The sequence below is a fragment of the Salmo trutta genome, chromosome 37 (assembly GCF_901001165.1).
Source record: "Salmo trutta chromosome 37, fSalTru1.1, whole genome shotgun sequence".
In the NCBI taxonomy this organism is placed as follows: domain Eukaryota; kingdom Metazoa; phylum Chordata; class Actinopteri; order Salmoniformes; family Salmonidae; genus Salmo; species Salmo trutta.
Genome location: NC_042993.1, coordinates 2,382,221 through 2,403,557, shown reverse-complemented (window position 1 = coordinate 2,403,557; position 21,337 = coordinate 2,382,221). Strand labels below are relative to the sequence as shown.

Below are 21,337 nucleotides of genomic sequence, written 5' to 3'. Positions count from 1 at the left end.
GATTGAACAAAACATGCATGTATTGTATAACATAATGTCCTAGGAGTGTCATCTGATGAAGATCATCAAAGGTTAGTGCTGCATTTAGCTGTGTTTTGGGTTTTTGTGACATATATGCTTGCTTGAAAAATGGCTGTGTGGTTATTTGTGTCTATGTACTCTCCTAACATAATCTAATGTTTTGTTTTCGCTGTAAAGCCTTTTTGAAATCAGACAATGTGGTTAGATTAACGAGAGTCTTATCTTTCAAATGGTGTAAAATAGTCGTATGTTTGAAATATTGAAATTATAGCATTTTTGAGGTATTTGTACTTCGCGCCACGCGATTCCACTGGCTGTTGAATAGAGTGGGATGCTAACGTCCCACCTAGCCCATACAAGTTAACTTCTATGGGCTACGTGGGACACTAGCGTCCCACCTGCGGGACACAGCCAGTGAAATATCAGGGCGGCAAATTCAAAATGTCAAAATTCAACTTTCTCAAACATACAACTATTTTACACCATTTTAAAGATACACTTCTCCTTGATGTAACCACATTGTCCGATTTCAAAAAGGCTTTACAGCGAAAGCAAAACATTAGATTATCTTAGGAGAGTACATAGACAAAAATAATCACACAGCCATTTTCCAAGCAAGGACATGTGTCACAAAAACCCAAAACACAGCTAAATGAAGCACTAACCTTTGACGATCTTCATCAGATGACACTCCTAGGACATTATGTTACACAATACATGTATGTTTTGTTCAATAAAGTTCATATTTATATCCAAAAACAGCATTTTACATTGGAGCGTGATGTTCATAAAATGTATTCCCACCAAAACTTCCGGTGAATGTGCACGTCAATTTACAAAAATACTCAAACGTTGACAAAATATATAACAATTATTAAAAGAATTATAGATAGACTACTCCTGGATGCAACCGCTGTGTCAGATTTTAAAATAGCTTTACGGAGAAAGCACATTTTTCAATATTCTGAGTACATAGCTCGCCATCACAGCAAGCTTTATAGACACCCGCCAAGTTCGGGGTCACCTAAACTCAGAATTAGTATTAGAAATATTCTCTTACCTTTGCTGATCTTCGTCAGAATGCACTCCCAGGACTGCTACTTCCACAAGAAATGTTGTTTTTGTTTGAAATAATCCATATTTATGTCCAAATACCTCTGTTTTGTTCGTGCGTACAGAGCACTATCCAAAGGCATAACGCTTGAGCGCGGTACCAGAGACGAAAAGTCAAAATGTTCCATTACCGTACTTAGAAGCATGTCAAACGCTGTTTAAAATCAATCTTTATGGTATTTTTAACGTAAAATTGCGATAATATTCCACCCGGACAATAGCATATTCATTCAAGAAGAAAAAGAAGGAACGGCGTGCTCGCGGGATCGCGCATATCCAATCCCTTTGTCCACAGGCAGTCCACTCAGTGACTGAGCTCCTATTATCTGCCCAGTGACAGGAGAATGCTGAAAGAACTTTCTGAAGGCTGTTGACCACCAATGGAAGCCTTAGGAAGTGCAACGTGACCCCACAGACACTAGTTTCGATTGAGAATCAAAAAAAGAACTACAATTCTCAGACTTTCCACTTCCTGGTTGGATTTTTCTCAGGTTTTTGCCTGCCATATGAGTTCTGTTATACTCACAGACACCATTCAAACAGTTTTAGAAACGTCAGAGTGTTTTCTATCAAAATCTACTACTAATATGCATATTCTAGTTTCTGGGCCAGAGTAGTAACCAGTTTAATTTGGGTACGTTTTTCATCCAGTCGTGCAAATACTGCCCCCTAGCCCCAACAGGTTAACATGATTCTTTACCTAATCTCTGTACCCCACACATATAATTATCTGTAAGGTCCCTCAGTCAAGAAGTGAATTTCAAACAGATTCAATCACAAAGACCAGGGAGATTTTCCAATGCCTCGCAAGGAAGGGCACCTATTGGTAGAGACGTAAAAAAAGCAGACATGAATACCCCTTTGAGCATGGTGTTTATTCATTCCATTTTGGATGGTGTATCAATAAACCCAGTCACTACAAAGATACCGTATATAACTCAGTATATAGTACAATGCAGGTGTGTAAAGCTCTTGCTATCTATCCTATACTGTTGAGCAAACTATAAATCCTATTGCAGCTGGTTGCCACGATATTTTAAGTTAAATAAACAAATACATTTTTAGAGAGAGAGAGAGACCCACACCTGTTGTACAGTAGTATATCAGGTATCCAGACCTGGTCAGTGGTGAAGCGAAGGGTTTTCACTCCTGGGTACTCTGACTGGTTCCACTGAAGGTAGTGGTCAAACCATTGCTATATAAATCCAGTCAATCAGTTAATCAATTGTTAAAGTTACACGGAGAAACACAAATGCGCGCACACACACACAACCACGCATGGACACCCACAGACATGCAGGGTCATCCTCACCATCTGAAGCCAGGCATTAGTGGTGAGGATCTGGTTTTTCTCATCCTGGAATAAGATGAAGACAGTTAAACTAGTGTGTGTGTGTGTGTGTGTGTGTGTGTGTGTGTGTGTGTGTGTGTGTGTGTGTGTGTGTGTGTAACAGAACATGGTAGCGTACCACATTCATGACTTGTAAGAGAGTGTAGGAGAATCGGACAGTGAGTGGTAGAGAGTCATTGGCAACAGGTCTCTCCATACGGTTATAGTCCCTCAGTAGCTCCCTCAATAGATTACGCTGGTGGGGACCCTGCTCAGACACTGAGAGAGGGGGAGGGAGAGAGAGGGGGAGGGGGATAAGGAGTAGAAAGGAGGGAAAGGGATGAGGATGAGGGAGGAGAGCAGGAGAGAGAGAGGGCAATGAGGGGGTTGGAAGACAGTGGAGCAGAGGAGAGAAAACTGACAGTTATAAAAAGACAGCTACATTCATGCAGACAGAATGGACAGTTACAAAGAGACAGCTACAATCCTGCAGACAGAATGGACAGTTAAAGAGACAGCTACAATCCTGCAGACAGAATGGACAGTTACAAAGAGACAGCTACATTCCTGCAGACAGAATGGACAGTTACAAAGAGACAGCTACATTCCTGCAGACAGAATGGACAGTTACAAAGAGACAGCTACATTCCTGCAGACAGAATGGACAGTTACAAAGAGACAGCTACATTCCTGCAGACAGAACGCACAGTTACAAAGAGACAGCTACATTCCTGCAGACAGAACGGACAGTTACAAAGAGACAGCTACATTCCTGCAGACAGAATGGACAGTTACAAAGAGACAGCTACATTCCTGCAGACAGAACGGACAGTTAAAGAGACAGCTACATTCCTGCAGACAGAACGGACAGTTACAAAGAGACACCTACATTCCTGCAGACAGAACGGACAGTTACAAAGAGACACCTACATTCCTGCAGACAGAATGGACAGTTACAAAGAGACAGCTACATTCCTGCAGACAGAATGGACAGTTACAAAGAGACAGCTACATTCCTGCAGACAGAATGGACAGTTACAAAGAGACAGTTACATTCCTGCAGACAGAATGGACAGTTACAAAGAGACAGCTACATTCCTGCAGACAGAACGGACAGTTACAAAGAGACAGCTACATTCCTGCAGACAGAATGGACAGTTATAAAAAGACAGCTACATTCCTGCAGACAGAATGGACAGTTACAAGGAGACAGCTACATTCCTGCAGACAAAAGGAAAAATGCAGGGGTGCAACTTTGGTGGGGGTGACTTTGGAATGAGATGCTCAACGAGCAGGTGTCCACATACTTTTGGTCATGTAGTGAGATTATATATATATATATATATATATATATATATATATATATATATATATATATATATATATATATATATATATATATATACATACACAATGCTCAAAAAAATAAAGGGAACACTTGAACAACACAATGTAACTCCAAGTCAATCACACTTCTGTGAAATCAAACTGTCCACTTAGGAAGCAACACTGATTGACAATAAATTTCACATGCTGTTGTGCAAATGGAATAGACAACAGGTGGAAATTATAGGCAATTAGCAAGACACCCCCAATAAAGGAGTGGTTCTGCAGGTGGGGACCACAGACCACTTCTCAGTTCCAATGCTTCCTGGCTGATGTTTTGGTCACTTTTGAATGCTGGCGGTGCTTTCACTCTAGTGGTAGCATGAGACGGAGTCTACAACCCACACAAGTGGCTCAGGTAGTGCAGCTCATCCAGGATGGCACATCAATGCGAGCTGTGGCAAGAAGGTTTGCTGTGTCTGTCAGCGTAGTGTCCAGAGCATGGAGGCGCTACCAGGAGACAGGCCAGTACATCAGGAGACGTGGAGGAGGCCGTAGGAGGGCAACAACCCAGCAGCAGGACCGCTACCTCCGCCTTTGTGCAAGGAGGAGTAGGAGAAGCACTGCCAGAGCCCTGCAAAATGACCTCCAGCATGCCACAAATGTACATGTGTCTGCTCAAACGGTCAGAAACAGACTCCATGAGGGTGGTATGAGGGCCCGATGTCCACAGGTGGGGGTTGTGCTTACAGCCCAACACCGTGCAGGACGTTTGGCATTTGCCAGAGAACACCAAGATTGGCAAATTCGCCACTGGCGCCCTGTGCTCTTCACAGATGAAAGCAGGTTCACACTGAGCACGTGACAGACGTGACAGAGTCTGGAGACGCCGTGGAGAATGTTCTGTTGCCTGCAACATCCTTCAGCATGACCGGTTTGGCAGTGGGTCAGTCATGGTGTGGGGTGGCATTTCTTTGGGGGGCTGCACAGCCCTCCATGTGCTCGCCAGAGGTAGCCTGACTGCCATTAGGTACCGAGATGAGATCCTCAGACCCCTTGTGAGACCATATGCTGGTGCGGTTGGCCCTGGGTTCCTCCTAATGCAAGACAATGCTAGACCTCATGTGGCTGGAGTGTGTCAGCAGTTCCTGCAAGAGGAAGGCATTGATGCTATGGACTGGCCCGCCTGTAGTGTGGTTTTCCACTTTAATTTTGAGTGTGACTCCAAATCCAGACCTTCATGGGTTGATAAATTGGATTTCCATTGATTATTTTTGTGTGATTTTGTTGTCAGCACATTCAACTATGTAAAGAAAAAAGTATTTAATAAGATTATTTCTTTCATTCAGATCTAGGATGTGTTGTTTAAGTGTTCCCTTTATTTTCTTGAGCAGTATATAAGTCGGAAGTTTAAATACACTTAGGTTGGAGTCATTAAAACTTGTTTTTCAACCACTCCACACATTTCTTGTTAACAAACTATAGTTTTGGCAAGTTGGTTAGGACATCTACTTTGTGCATGACAATAGTAATTTTTCCAACAATTATTTACAGACAGATTATTTCACTTATAATTTACTGTATCACAATTCCAGTGAGGAAGAAGTGTAAAAAAACTAAGTTGACTGTGTCTTTAAATAGCTGTTCTACTAATCTCACTGCAACTCCCCTCCAAGTCTCCGACCACTACCTTGTATCCTTTTCCCTCTCGCTCTCCTCCAACACTACTCACTCTGCCCCTACTCAGATGGTATTGCGCCGTCGCAACCTTCGCTCGCTCTCTCTCCCTCTCTCTCTCTCTCTCCCGCTACTCTCTCCTCTTCCATCCTATCATCGCTTCCCTCTGCTCAATCCTTCTCCAACCAATCTCCTGATTCTGCCTCCTCAACCCTCCTCTCCTCCCTTTCTGCATCCTTTGACTTTCTATGTCCCCTATACTCCCGGCCAGCTCGGTCCTCCCCTCCTGCTCCGTTGCTTGACGACTCATTGCGAGCTCACAGAACAGGGCTCCGGGCAGCCGAGCGGAAATGGAGGAAAACTAGCCTCCCTGCGGACCTGGCATCTTTTCACTCCCTCCTCTCTACATTTTCTGCTACTAAAGCCACTTTCTACCACTCTAAATTCTAATACCCTATGCTTTGACCTCTTTCTCCCCTCTCTCTCCAGATGAAATCTTGCGACTTGTGACGGCCGGCCGCCCAACAACCTGCCCACTTGACCCTATCCCCTCCTCTCTTCTCCAGACCATTTCCGGAGACCTTCTCCCTTACCTCACCTCGCTCATCAACTCATCCTTGACCGCTGGCTACGTCCCTTCCGTCTTCAAAAGAGTGAGAGTTGCACCCCTTCTCAAAAGACCTACACTTGATCCCTCCGATGTCAACAACTACAGACCAGTATCCCTTCTTTCATTTCTCTCCAAAACTCTTGAGCGTGCCGTCCTTGGCCAGCTCTCTTGCTATCTCTCTCAGAATGACCTTCTTGATCCAAATCAGTCAGGTTTCAAGACTGGTCATTCAACTGAGACTGCTCTCCTTTGTGTCACGGAGGCTCTCCGCACTGCTAAAGCTAACTCTCTCTATCCTCTGCTCTCATCCTTCTAGACCTCTCTGCTGCCTTTGATACTGTGAACCATCAGATCCTCCTCTCCGCCCTCTCTGAGTTGGGCATCTTCGGCGCGGCTCACTCTTGGATTGCGTCCTACCTGACAGGTCGCTCCTACCAGGTGGCGTGGCGAGAATCGGTCTCCGCACCATGTGCTCTCGCCACTGGTGTCCCCCAGGGCTCCGTTCTAGGCCCTCTCCTATTCTTGCTATACACCAAGTCACTTGGCTCTGTCATATCCTCACATGGTCTCTCCTATCATTGCTACGCAGACGACACACAATTAATCTTCTCCTTTCCCCCTTCTGATAACCAGGTGGCGAATCACATCTCTACATGTCTGGCAGACATATCAGTGTGGATGACGGATCACCACCTCAAGCTGAACCTCGGCAAGACGGAGCTGCTCTTCCTCCCGGGGAAGGACTGCCCGTTCCATGATCTTGCCATCACGGTTGACAACTCCATTGTGTCTTCCTCCCAGCCTTGGCGTGACCCTGGACAACACCCTGTCGTTCTCCGCTAACATCAAGGCGGTGACCCGATCCTGTAGGTTCATGCTCTACAACATTCGCAGAGTACGACCCTGCCTTACACAGGAAGCGGCGCAGGTCCTAATCCATCTATCTCCCGTCTGGATTACTGCAACTCGCTGTTGGCTGGGCTCCCTGCCTGTGCCATTAAACCCCTACAACTCATCCAGAACGCCGCAGCCCATCTGGTGTTCAACCTTCCCAAGTTCTCTCACGTCACCCCACTCCTCCGCACACTCCAATGGCTCCAGTTGAAGCTCGCATCTGCTACAAGACCATGGTGCTTGCCTACGGAGCTGTGAGGGGAACGGCACCTCCGTACCTTCAGGCTCTGATCAGTCCCTACACCCAAACAAGGGCACTGCGCTCATCCACCTCTGGCCTACTGGTCCCCCTACCTCTGCGGAAGCATAGTTCCTGCTCAGCCCAGTCAAAACTGTTCGCTGCTCTGGCACCCCAATGGTGGAACAAGCTCCCTCACGACGCCAGGACAGCGGAGTCAATAACCACCTTCCGGAGACACCTGAAACCCCACCTCTTTAAGGAATACCTGGGATAGGATAAAGTAATCCTTCTAACCCCCCCCCCCCCCCCCCAAAAAAAATGTACTATTGTAAAGTGGTTGTTCCACTGGATATCATAAGATGAATGCACCAATTTGTAAGTCGCTCTGGATAAGAGCATCTGCTAAATGACGTAAATGAAAATTCCAGAAAATTGTGTCATGGCTTTAGAAGCTTCTGATAGGCTAATTGACATAATTTGAGTCAATTGGAGGCCTACCTTCAAACTCAGTACCTCTTTGCTTGACATCATTGGAAAATCAAATGAAATCCTCAGAAAAACGACCTCAGAATAAAATGTGTAGACCTCCACAAGTCTGATTTATCCTTGGGAGCAATTTCCAAACGCCTGAAGGTACCACGTTCATCTGTACAAACAATAGTACGCAAGTATTAACACCATGCGACCACGGAGCCGTCATACCGCTCAGGAAGAAGACACATTCTGTCTCCTAGAGATGAACGCACTTTGGTGCGAAAAGTGCAAATCAATCCCAGAACAACAGCAAAGGACCTTGTGAAGATGCTGGAGGAAACAGGTACAAAATGATCTATATCCACAGTAAAACGAGTCCTATATCAACGTAACTTGAAAGGCCGCTCAGCAAGGAAGATGCCACTGCTCCAAAACAGCCATAAAAAAGCCAGACTACGGTTTGCAACTGCACATGGGGACAAGATCGTACATTTTGGAGAAATGTCCTCTGGTCTGATGAAACAAAAATAGAATTTTTTGGCCATAATGACCATCGTTATGTTTGGAGGAAAAAGGTGGGTACTTGCAAGCCGAAGAACATCTAAACTGTGAAGCACGGGGTTGGCAGCATCATGTTGTGGGGGTGCTTTGCTGCAGGAGGGACTGGTGCACTTCACAAAATAGATGACATCCTGAGGGAAGAAAATGTTGTGGATATATTGAAGCAACATCTCAAGACTTCAGTCAGGAAGATAAAGCTTGGTCGCAAATGGGTCTTCCAAATGGACAATGACCCCAAGCATACTTCCAATGTTGTGGCAAAATGGCCTAAGGACAACAAAGTCAAGGTATTGGAGTGGCCATCACAAAGCCCTGACCTCAATCCTATAGAAAATGTGTGGGCAGAACTGAAAAAGTGTGTGCGAGCAAGGAGGCCTACTACAAACCTGACTCAGTTACACCAGCTCTGTCAGGGGGAATGGGCCAAAATTTACCCAACTTATTGTGGGAAGCTTGTGGAAGGCTACCCGAAACGTTTGACCCAAGTTAAACAATTGTGGAAGGACCACCAGAGGGCAGGCTGGGCTCAAGGGTAGTAGCCCAACAAGGCATGTGAGACCAGGTAACCAGAGTCAATTAAGCACAGCTGACGGTACTAATGAGATATTCTCTTTCCCCTACAAGAGAGAGGATGGAACCAGCAAGAAGAGGAGAAGATAAACTATCTTTGGAGAATGGCTACGGAGAGAGAGGTGCTATCCATGAAGAGCCATTAAGACGGTGATGAATATGTGATTGTTGTTATAGTTTGAAGATAATCATAATGTGATCCTGTGTCATCTAAAGAAGATGTATGTTGTTCCTTTGGAGATTCTCATTGACTGTGTTGGAGTGTTTGTATTGTCAGAAATCCCTCAATAGAGAACTGTGTTGAATCAAGAAAACCTACTCTGGACTCGTTTATTCCACCTTTCCACTTTAGAGTGACACCAAATGACTTGGTCCGCTCACATTGGTGGAGAACGTGAGCACTAGGTGGACGAGTGACACAAGGATAAGTGAGTAAATCAAGATTCTTCCAGTAGACAGAGGAACCATTCAAGAACGATGGACAACGCCCTACTACAACAGTTGATCACGGCACAGCAGACAACCATAGAACTCCTGCAACGACAGCTGAGTGGGCGAGAATAACCTAGAGTGAAGCCTAGAGCGGCTGCTCATGCCATCTTACCTCGTCTCTCCAAGGAGGATAATATCGAGGCCTTCCTCATGACCTTCGAAAGGACGGCCACCTTGGAAGAGTGGCCGCCCACAGAATGGGCGAGCGCATTAGCCCCTCTTTTGACCGGGGTGGCCAAGGAAGCCTATTTTGACCTGGATTCCCACGAAGCTGCGGACTATGGGCGACTAAAAACCGAGATCCTGTCCCGGTACCAGCTGACTGCCAGAGATAGAGCTGTGAAGTTCCATCAGTGGACCTATATGGCTGACCAACCCGTCCGTGCCCAGATCTTCGCTCTAATACGACTGATGAAACAGTGGCTGGAACCCGGAAAGGGAGTAGGACATGTAATAGACACCCTCGTTGTGGACAAGATATTGAGGGAATTACCCAGTGACTTAAAAAGGGTTGTGGGTCAAACCAACCCGTTGTCAGCCGACGACATTGCCCAGGCGGTGGAAACATACCGATCTACAGGGGAGTTGTTAAAAGGGGACAAGAAGGAACGGAAGGATTCTGCAAATCCCGTACCACGACTCGCCCCGGCACGTCCGCCACCGAAACCTCCAAACCCCCTCCGGAGGTTGGAGAAGTCATCCCCCACACAGCAGGGTCGGTGTTATAAATGTCAGTCTCCAGACCATTATGCCTCACAATGTCCTAGCAAGGACGAGTCCATGGTCACGGAGTCATCGCTGCCCATCCCCACGCATCCCGGTTCGAGAGGACATGAGCAACACTGTTGGTTAACAGAAATAGCCCCAGCTCCAGAGATTCCGGTTCGAGTAGAAGGACAAGATGTGGTAGCCATTCTCGACTCGGGAAGTATGGTTACGTTAGTAGAGGAGCGGATGGTGACTTCAGCAACACTGCTACCAGACAAAGTAGCCGTGTCCTGTATCCATGGAGACACCCACTATTACCCCACCGTGAATCTGTCTATTCTCACTCCGAAAGGAAGGTGTACAGTCAGAGCAGGGAAAGTACCCCAGCTGAAGGTGCCATTATTGATAGGGAGAGACTGTCCTCTATATAAAGAGCTGCGGCAGATTACGTTATGCATGGGAAGAAGGGGGACAGGAAAGAAGAAAAAAAAACAAATCCAAGCCCGAGGTAGTAGTCCTACAAGGCGACGTAGCCTCGTCCTTGTCCTCTGGAGCAGAGGAAGAAATAGAGACCCAACGTTTACGACAGATATTCCAGGAAACCACCGATGAAGACACCTGCGAAGGGTTATACACGACGCAGGAAGGAAGGAGCAACCAGGCGCTAAGAGATATATTTGAAGCCCCATCCGAGGAGGGAACCTGGAAGGGGTTCTCCTCGGTCACCCCTGGAGGGGATGGGGAACAACCTCCACACCCCTCTACCGAGGTTGACCTGCCCCAGGAATTAAAGGGACAGTTCGGCACCTCGCAGCATAGAGACCCAGACCTAAGGGAGGCCATGAGGAAGGTGAAGGTGATCGACGGGAGGAACGTTGATGGATCAGGTGAGCCCCCTCTTCCTTACTATGCAATCAGGCGGGGTCTCTTATATTGGGTCGTGCAACGAAGGGGGGAAATCCAGGAATTACTAATGGTGCCTAGACCATACAGGGATACAGTCCTACAGTTAGCCCATTCCCACGTCCTAGGAGGACACCTGGCACGGGACAAGACTATCGACAGAATCATGCAGAGATTCTGTTGGCCCCGTGTCACCCGGGATGTGGCCAGGTATTGTAGGACGTGTGATCAATGTCAGCGTACAGCTCCACGGCCACACCTATGTAACCCTTTGATTCCTCTCCCCATCATAGAGACTCCCTTTGAACGCATAGCTATGGACCTCGTGGGACCCCTCCCAAAATCTGCCAGAGGACACGAGTACATCCTAGTGGTCGTAGATTACGCTACCAAGTTCCCAGAGGCCATACCCCTGCGTAACATGTCGTCCAAGGGAATTGCCAAGGAATTGTTCATGATGTTCTCTCGGGTAGGCCTTCCCAAGACGATCCTAACCGATCAGGGAACCCCGTTCATGTCCCGGTTGATGAAGGACTTGTGTCGGTTATATCAGGTTCAACAGATACGTACAAGCATATTCCACCCTCAAACAGACGGGTTGTGCGAACGCTTGAACAAAACGATTAAAAGCATGTTGAGAAGAGTGGTGTCCAGAGACGGAAAAAACTGGGACATGCTTCTCCCCCACTTAATGTTTGCCCTGCGAGAAGTACCCCAGGCGTCCACTGGATTCTCCCCGTTTGAATTGCTCTACGGCAGACCCTGTCGAGGGATCCTCGACTTAGCCAAGGAGACCTGGGAGACCCAACCATGTCCATTTCGATCCACAATAGAACATGTTACCCTGATGAGAGACCGCCTGTTGGCAGTGTGGCCCATAGTAAAGGAGCATATGGAGAAGGCACAAAGGACCCAAGGCTGGGCCTACGATAAGTCCGCGACATCCCGTGAGTTCTCCGTGGGAGAGAAAGTGATGGTGCTCGTGCCCACAGCTGAACACCGCTTGCTGGAGCAGTGGAGGGGGCCCTACGAGGTAATGAAAAGGGTCTCACCGGTCAATTACCTCATCAAACAACCCGACAGGAGGAAGAAGGTCCAACTCTATCACATAAACCTGTTGAAGAAGTACCATGGAAGAGAGGAGGAGGTGGCTTTGATGGCCATGGAGGGCCAAGGAAAAGAGGAGGTTCTACCACAGGTGCGCCATGGCCAAACTCTCTTGCCGGAACAGTCGAGACAGCTAGACAAGCTGATTATTCACTTCGGCCGGGTATTCTCTCCATTCCCAGGACAAACAGATGTCTTGTTCCACCATATCCACACTGAACCCGGCAAGAAGGTGCATATCCGTCCTTACAGGATTCCGGAGGCCCGCCGAGTCATCGCCAAGAACGAGGTAAGGGAGATGCTGAGGATGGGTGTGATCGAGCCATCGACGAGTGAGTGGTCCAGTCCCATAGTCCTGGTCCCCAAACCCGATGGTAGTATGAGACTCTGCAACGACTTTAGGAGCGTGAATGCAATCTCTACATTCGACGTGTATCCCATGCCCCAGGTGGATGAACTCTTGGAGCGCTTAGGAAAGGCCAAGTTCATCACCACCCTGGATTTGACGAAGGGATATTGGCAAGTGCCGGTGGCTCCAGAGGACCGCCCGAAGACCGCCTTCGCCACACCGGAGGGGCTTTTTCAGTATGTGAGGATGCCCTTCGGACTGCATGGTGCTGCTGCAACTTTCCAACGCCTCATGGATGCCATTCTACGGCCCCATCAAGAGTACGCAGCGGCGTACATAGACGATGTGGTCATCCACAGCGAGGACTGGGATAGTCACCTCCTACGACTACGGGCGGTGCTCATCAGTCTGGAAGCCACAGGGTTGACGGCCAATCCAAAAAAATGCTGCCTGGGTCTGTCCGAAGCGGAATACCTGGGGTACACCGTGGGGAATGGGAAAATACGCCCACAGGCAGAGAAGACCAGGGCAATTCGGGACTGGCCTCGACCCCAGACCAAGCGGGACGTTCGGGCCTTCTTAGGGATAACGGGATATTATCGCCGTTTTATCCCTGGATATGCAACCATTGCCAACCCCCTCACAAACCTCATCAAGAAAAACTTGCCAAACCGGGTAGAGTGGAAAGAAGAGGCGGAGGAGGCCTTTCAATTGCTAAAAGAGGGCCTGTGTTCTGATCTCGTCCTACAGGCTCCGGACTTCTCACAAGAGTTCATTGTACAGGTAGACGCCTCGGATATGGGGCTCGGGGCCGTACTAGCTCAGGGTGAAGGCGAAGCTGAGAGGCCGATTCTCTTTATAAGTAGAAAGCTCAGCGATCGGGAACAGAGATATGCTACCGTAGAGAAAGAGGCCCTAGCCATTAAGTGGGCCCTCGATTATCTCCGGTACTACCTACTGGGTCGGAGGTTTGCATTAGTTACGGACCATGCGCCCCTCACGTGGATGGCTGGTAAGAGAAACAATAACAACCGAATAGCCAGATGGTTTCTTGCTTTACAACCGTTCTCTTTCCATGTCATCCACAGGGCCGGATCGAGGAACGGGAATGCAGACGCGCTGTCCCGACGCGACCAAGACGGTGCGTCTGGCGCCCGACCCTCCGGTCCGGTCCTGAGGGGGGAGGTATGTGGAAGGACCACCAGAGAGCAGGCTGGGCTCACGGATAGTAGCCCAACAAGGCATGTGAGACCAGGTAACCAGAGTCAATTAAGCACAGCTGACGGTACTAATGAGATATTCTCTTTCCCCTACAAGAGAGAGGATGGAACCAGCAAGAAGAGGAGAAGATAAACTATCTTTGGAGAATGGCTACGGAGAGAGAGGTGCTATCCATGAAGAGCCATTAAGACGGTGACGAATATGTGATTGTTGTTATAGTTTGAAGATAATCGTAATGTGATCCTGTGTCATCTAAAGAAGATGTATGTTGTTCCTTTGGAGATTCTCATTGACTGTGTTGGAGTGTTTGTATTGTCAGAAATCCCTCAATAGAGAACTGTGTTGAATCAAGAAAACCTACTCTGGACTCGTTTATTCCACCTTTCCACTTTAGAGTGACACCAAATGACTTGGTCCGCTCACACAATTTAAAGGCAATGCTACCAAGTACTAATTGAGTTTATGTAAACTTCTGACCCACTGGGAATGTGATGAAAGAAATAAAAGCTGAAATAACTCATTCTCTCTACTATCATTCTGACATTTCACATTCTCAAAATAAAGTGGTGATCCTAACTGACCTAAGACAGGGAATTTTTTACTAGGATTAAATGTCAGGAATTGTGAAAAACTGAGTTTAAATGTATTTGGCTAACGTGTATGTATACTTCCGACTTCAATTGTACATAAGTTAAGGGTAAAGAGTAGTCAGTTTCTGCTCGGCTTGCTTTTACAACTCGGAGAAAGAGCGCAACACATATGCATCTGTCTCTGTTCAACTTTCCCGTGCTGGTCCAGCCAGCCTGCTCTGTGGTGGCTGCGTGGTCCTAAATCCAGCTGGCTTTAACCTCCAAACAGCCTACCCAACTGCTCTAAGGTGTCCACATAGTCCGAAAGCACACAGGTGTTGTTTTTCGTATCACAGTGCAATGATAAAACTGGGGGGGACAAAAATGCATTTTCAGAATGTGGGGGTGTCATTACCCCTCCGCCCCCAGTGAAAGTTGCACCCCTGGAAAAATGAGAGAGAGAAATCTATAGAGAAAGGATTAGAACGAAAGTGATATGATTGCACCGATAGAGATGAAGAATATCTAAAACAGGCGGAAGAGATGAGCTGTAGGAGAAGAAGATATGAATACAGAAGGGAGTGAGAATAATAAAAACATGATGAGAAGAAATACACAAAAAAAAGAAGAGATCATCTGAATGGAACGGTTTCAAATTGTTTTAAACACAGCTGCTTTGAAAATGAGTACAGAGATTTATAGATAACTGGAAGAGGCAGGACGTGAAAAGAGGGTGAAAGAGGAGAATCACGAGGAGAGAGTGAAGAGAGGGAGAAAGATGAGGCGAGAGAAGGAGAATGAGGAGAATCAAGAAGAGAGAGACTGAAGAGAGGGAGATAGTATCCAGACAGGCCCATTAATTGTTAAAGCTAGAGTCAGCAATACGACGTAGCTGAACAAAGTAAACAGCATAGTGGGTCAATTTCCGCAACAACTAAGAATGTTGGAGAGTGAGGCTAAACCCCTCTTTTGGTTCAGTGGCTACCACGTTGCAATAGCGTGAAGCGAACCTGTGCACAAAAGCAGATACTGTGTGTGACTGTGTGAGAGCAAAGTCTTGCATCTTGCTCATCGTATTATCTGCGGTGCTGCTCGTGCAACGTCATTCCGCTGACTCTACCTTTAAGGGGATTGACTAGTCTTTCTGTGGCCGTTAAAACGTCTCATCTATTCCACACTGGAAATAGTGACGCATTAAACACTAAAACCCTCCACTCACTCAGACAGACAGACAGACAGACAGACAGACAGACAGGAGGACCAGGAACTTGACTTCTAGCAGCTCCATCGTGGACTGACTTCACTCATTCCTGTTTCACAACTGTATCAGACTTAATGTATCTGTGCAGTTGCTGAAATTCGGTAGCAATGTCTAACTAAAAATCTAATCAAATCAAATGTTATTGGTCACATACACATATTTAGCAGATGTTATTGCAGGTGTAGCATGTAGTGCAGTAGTATCTAACAATTCACAAAAATACACACAAATCTAAAAGTAAAAGAAAGGAATTAAGAAATATATAAATATATAGAACTAGTGAATGTAATGTAGACCCATATACAGTAGAGTACAGTCTTTATAACAGCATGTTGCGTTTGTATGTAATATGCTATTATGTACCACAATGCTTGTAAACGGCCTTTGTGGAGAGTCATTTGTTGTGTTGTATTGCAATGTATTACTCTGGTGAATATCACCCCACAGAAAGAGCATTCCAGGTGGTACCATATCAATATACAGTCACAAGATGGTACCATATCAATATACAGTCACAAGATGTTAGCCATCTAAGACACTGCTGCTGGTGCAGAGAGGAACACATCAACCAATGATGGATTAAACAAGACAGGAGGGTTGGATTTTACAACTGTGATGAACAACATCCTATCCTGTAAGCTCTGTGATCATTCCTCTCCGTTGTCTCTCTTTATTCCTGCTCCTCTTCTCTCCTCCCTCTCTGTTCCTTTCCCTCTCCTCTCTTCTCTCTCTGCTATGCAGCTGGAACTGTACGGTTGAGTTCTCATATCAATGGACTTGCACATATTGCACGTACACGTAGAAACACATACACAACACTCACACATACACAGAGAGAGAGAACATGAAAGTCACTCACCGTGAAGCAGAGCTGAGAGTCCAAACAGACAGATAGCCACAGACTGCCTCATGTTGCACTACTGAACATAGAGAGCAGAGAAAGAGATGGGGAAGAACAGAGACGGAGAGAGAGAGGCAGGGTAGAGTGGAATACAGAGGGAGGGAGGCAGGGTAGCGTGGAATACAGAGGGAGGGAGGGAGGGAGGGAGGACAAGTCAGGAGCAAGCCGGGCAGCAACAGACGTAGAGAAGAGAGAGAGAGACAAGGAAGAGAAGGAGGGTAGGGAGGCAGAGAGGCAAGAAGAAAAACAAGCTGAGCGCATAGGAAGACAAAGAGGGAGAAAAAGGGAGTTTGGATTGGTGGAGAGAAGCTGGCAGCAACACAGGAAGAGAGGTACATGGAGGGAGAAAGAGGAGAAGAGGCCGTAGTTACTCTTAGAAAAAAGGGTTCCAAAAGGGTTCTTCGGCTGTCCCCATAGGAGAAACCTTTCTGTTTCCAGGTAGAACTACACTATATAGACAAAAGTATGTGGACACCCCTTCAAATTAGTGGATTCAGCTATTTCAGCCACACCCGTTGCTGACAGGTGTGGAAAATGGAGCACACAGCCATGCACTCTCCATAGACAAACATTGGCAGTAGAATAGCCTTATTGACAAGCTGAGTGACTTTCAACATGGCACCGTCATAGGATGCCACCTTTCCAACAAGTCAGTTCGTCACCTGCACACATTTCTGCCCCGGTCAACTGTTAGTGCTGTTATTGTGAAGCGGTAACATCTAGGAGCAACAATGGCTCAGACGCGAAGTGGTAGGCCACACAAGCTCACAGAACAGGACCGGCGAGTGCTGAAGCGCATAGCGCGTAAAAATTGTCTGTCCTCGGTTGCAAAACACACATTACTGAGTTCCAAACTGCCTCTGGACGCAACGTCATTACAAGAACTGTTTGTCGGGAGCTTCATGAAATTAGTTTCCATGGCCGAGCAGCCGCACACAAGCCTAAGATCAGCACGCGCAATGCCAAGCATTGGCTAGAGTGCTGTAAAGCTCTCCGCCATTGGACTCTGGAGCAGTGGAAACATGTTATCTGGAGTGATGAATCACACTTCACCATCTCACGGATGCCAGAAGAATGCTACCTGCCCGAATGCATAGGGCCAACTGTAAAGTTTGGTGGAGGAGGAATAATGGTCTGGAGCTGTTTTCCATGGTTCGGGCTAGGCCCCATAGTTCCAGTGAAGGGATATCTTAACGCTGCAGTATACAATGATATTCTAGATGATTCTGTGCTTCCAACTTTGTGGCAACAGTTTGGGCCCTTTCCTGTTTCAGCATGACAATGTCCCCATGCACAAAGTGAGGTCCATACAGAAATTGCTTGTCGAGATCGGTGTGGGAAAAATTGACTGGACTGAACCAAAAGGGGTTCTTCAAAGGGTTCTCCTATGTGGACAGCCGAAGAACCGTTTTAAGTTTTAGATAGCACCTTTATTTTCTAAGAGTGTAGAGAGAGGTTGTGAGCCAGGTGTTAGTAGCAATGGCGAATGAGAGGTCAGAGAGGAAAGGGGAAGAGAGGAAGGAAAGCAATAAGTCGTTTTGATACAAATGGAGAGACTATGTTCTGGATGGAGAGACTGTGTGAAAGAGGGAGAATTGCCCTGATACATTCGGTAATTTCCTTGCTAAATGACCCATGAGGACCAACAAGTGAAGTTCATATTGGGTGTCAAATGAAAACTATGAGTCTATATTTTTTAGGAATTAAGGCATATATACATTTTTCAACCATTTTCCATCCCAAAAATGTGGCATAAACAAAGGCTTTGATTTATTGTCTAAAAGATGGAAAAGGGGTCTTAGAAAACATCTACCAGAAAAAGTCTTAAGTGAAGACCCCTGCCAACTAATATCAACATTTATATTTAGTATCATTTTTTCTGCCTTCTGTAAGTTTAAGAAACAATGCCCTTGTGCCTTGAAATTCCATTACCAAAAACCCGCGTATCTTTCAGATATTGTATTATTTCTCTCCCTCATGAGGAGGGAGGATAATAAAAGTTCACAGAAGTAACAAGTAAAGGTAGGCCTATCGATGCATTATAGTGTTTTTACTGATATCAAGTTTGTTTATGAATTATTAAGTGACTACGACACCGCCCACAGACATTGTCCTTTGGTTCGGACCGGACCGGCCTTGATTTCAACGTCCACAGACGTCTGGACCAAATCTGAGCCAATCATAGACGTCTATGTTTAACAAGTTTGGACATCACATACAGTACAGTACACAACAGTAGAGTACAGTACAGTACAGTACACTAAAGACAAGTAGAGTATACTTCAGTACATTACAGTATAACAGAGCACAGTACAGTAAAGGAAAGTTGAGTATTGTTCATTGCAGTACAGTAAAGAAAAGTAGAGTATAGTTCAGTAAAGTACATTCCTGTACTGTAGAGTAGAATAGAGTGGAGTAGAGTTCAGTACAGTACATAGTACAGCACACTAGAGTTGAGTACACTATAATGTACTGTACTGAGCTATACTGTACTTTACTCTACTGCACTGTACTGTGCTGAACTATACTCTACTAGACTATACTCTCCTGCAGTGGTTCCCAACCAGGGGTACTAGGAAGTTCATAAAATAGTTTGCAAATGCAATTACTCAACAATATCTTAAGAATTAATGATTTTCTTACGAACTCCTCAAATATCTTCTTACGAATCTTCTTAAGATGTTTGTTGCTAGGCAACCGATTTAGCTAGTTATCCAGCTAGCAATGGCAATCATGTTAGCATATTTCCTACTGAGATTACTGTTTAAAAACATGTTATTGGGTTTAAAATAATCTATACTGAAACTTTCATATGAAGTTTGAGTGAATTAAACATGTTCAATTTCTTTCATGAGCTTATTCTCTCACTGCCCAAAGTTTAAGACAAGGGTTTAGCTATCTTGGAATTAAGAACAAATCCAATAACTTTATTTTCAAGAATCTAATTTCTTCTTAAATGTTTACTTAAGGAGAAACATAAGAAATTGCACAAGAACATTTCCAATAACCTTTTCGAGGAATAGGAAACAAATGGCAGTTAAGGGCCCTGAGCTCTACTGTGCTTTTGATCTCCAAACATGTGAAACATAGACATCTATGATTGGTTCAGATTTGGTCCGGTCCAGACAACCAAATTTAGTCTTGTTTGGTGGCAGAGCTTATTAAAATAATATCTAGTGTGTAAAATAATAACCAAATATGCAAAGGAAGATATGACATATTTCTATCTTTGTGTACCTATTTAGGATACATCTGCATGAAGAGAATGGCATTCATATCCATAATTATTACTCTTGTTATTATACTGTATATTGTGATGTCACTTTACCCTGCCTTTATTTACATACAGTAAATGTATCTACATCTAATACCTCGTACCCCTGCACATTGATCTGGTACTGGTACTCCCTGTATATAACTTCATTCTTGTGTATTTTATTCCCCTTGGGTTTTAATAAATGTTTCTTTTTTACTCTGCGTTGTTGGGAAGGGCTCATAAGCAATCATTTCAAGGCAAGGTCTATACCTGTTGTATTCGGTGCATGTGACAAATACAATTTGGTTTATTCATTTCTGTGTAGTTCAGATCAGGGACCCAATATGAAATTCTGTTACTGCAATTCTGTTACTGTGTGTACATCCACTTCACTTACTGTTGTTTAATAACCAAAATAGATTTTTTCAAACTCAAGGTGACATGTCATAGCTGACACCCCATTTTTTCTGCAGACGTCTTTGAATCTTAATTCTGAGAAAATAATTAAGAGTTTTTGGAAAAGGTGGTCACATAAAAAAAATATTGATTTACCTAAATTCTGTTATCAAACTTTGCATCTGCACAGTTCTTCCAGTAAATGTGTTTTTGTAAAATTTTCTAAGTAAATTGTTAAAAGTGGTCCTTATGCATATAGATGGTTTAACTTTGAAAACATTTTATTTGTTTGGCATACATTTTAAGTGAAAGATCGGAGCCAGTTACCATGGAATTGTCCATTCCCAATACACTACCCGTCTCACTCTCTTTACACCCACCTTTCTCCCTGCCTTTTGACTCCTCTCACTTTCTCTGTCTCTATCCCTCTCTCTCTCTCCTTCCCCCTTCCCTATTTCTCCTGGTCTTCAGTTTCCATTGAGAAGGGGAGCAATGAAGTGTGGAGGCTAGCATGAGCGGGGAGAGGGGGATTAAAAAGTAACATATAGAACATAGTTAGTGAAGGATGGTGGGAAAAGAGAGAGGGCCAAAAAACTAAGGCAGCAGTATTGAACACTGCTCTGATGAAGGTTGGCACAGCCACACATTATAACTTCTAATTACTGTGGTCTAAGTAGCTGTGCCACTAGAGATCCTGGTTCGAGTCCAGGCTCTGTCGCAGCCGGCCGCGACCGGGAGACCCATGGGGCGGCGCACAATTGGCACAGCGTCGTCCGGGTCAGGGGAGGGTTTGTCCTGCAGGGATGTTCTTGTCCCATCGCGCTCTAGCGACTCCTGTGGCGGGTCGGGCGCAATGCATGCTGACACAGTCACCAGGTGTATGGTGTTTCCTCCCACACATTTGTGCGGCTGGCTTCCGGGTTAAGCGGGCATTGTGTCAAGAAGCAGAGCGGCAGCTGGGTTGTGTTTCGGAGGACGCATGACTCTCGACCTTCGTCTCTCCCGAGTCCGTACGGAAGTTGCAGTGATGGGACAAGATTGTAACTACCAATGGGATACCACGAAAAAGGGGTAAAAACAAATAAATAAAAAATAACTTCTAATTACAGTAAGGAAGTGACACTGAACGTAAGCAGTATACTGTACCATAGCTTCTACTTTAGAATGTCATTATACACTCCAACACACCTGCTAGAGACTCAGTTTGTGAATATATAACTCAACCAGTATCACAAAACACATGCATATATACAGTAGTTATATCATGAACAAGCACCAAACAATAACTGGATTGTCCATTACCAAACCCCCAATAGGCATGTGCCTAGGGGTAGAGTTTGGGTTTGTTTGAAAATGG

General features: G+C 45.6%; 1 protein-coding gene across 3 annotated transcripts in view; it reads right to left on the bottom strand.

Moving 5' to 3' along the window:
* The window catches only part of LOC115177205 (neuronal acetylcholine receptor subunit alpha-7), a 36,690-nt gene that overhangs the window by 12,030 nt on the left and 3,323 nt on the right, over positions 1–21,337 (bottom strand). For 2 of the 3 annotated variants that reach the window (XM_029737781.1, XM_029737780.1), the window contains exons 2-4: positions 2,604–2,743; positions 2,447–2,491; positions 2,220–2,329 (exon numbers count right to left, since the gene is read on the bottom strand). In XM_029737781.1, coding sequence (XP_029593641.1) covers positions 2,220–2,329; positions 2,447–2,491; positions 2,604–2,681 — 233 coding nt within the window. In that variant the 5' untranslated portion in view covers positions 2,682–2,743. Of the gene's footprint in view, positions 1–2,219; positions 2,330–2,446; positions 2,492–2,603; positions 2,744–16,286; positions 16,413–21,337 lie in introns of those variants that run through there. The other variant, XM_029737779.1, reaches the window with a different exon arrangement.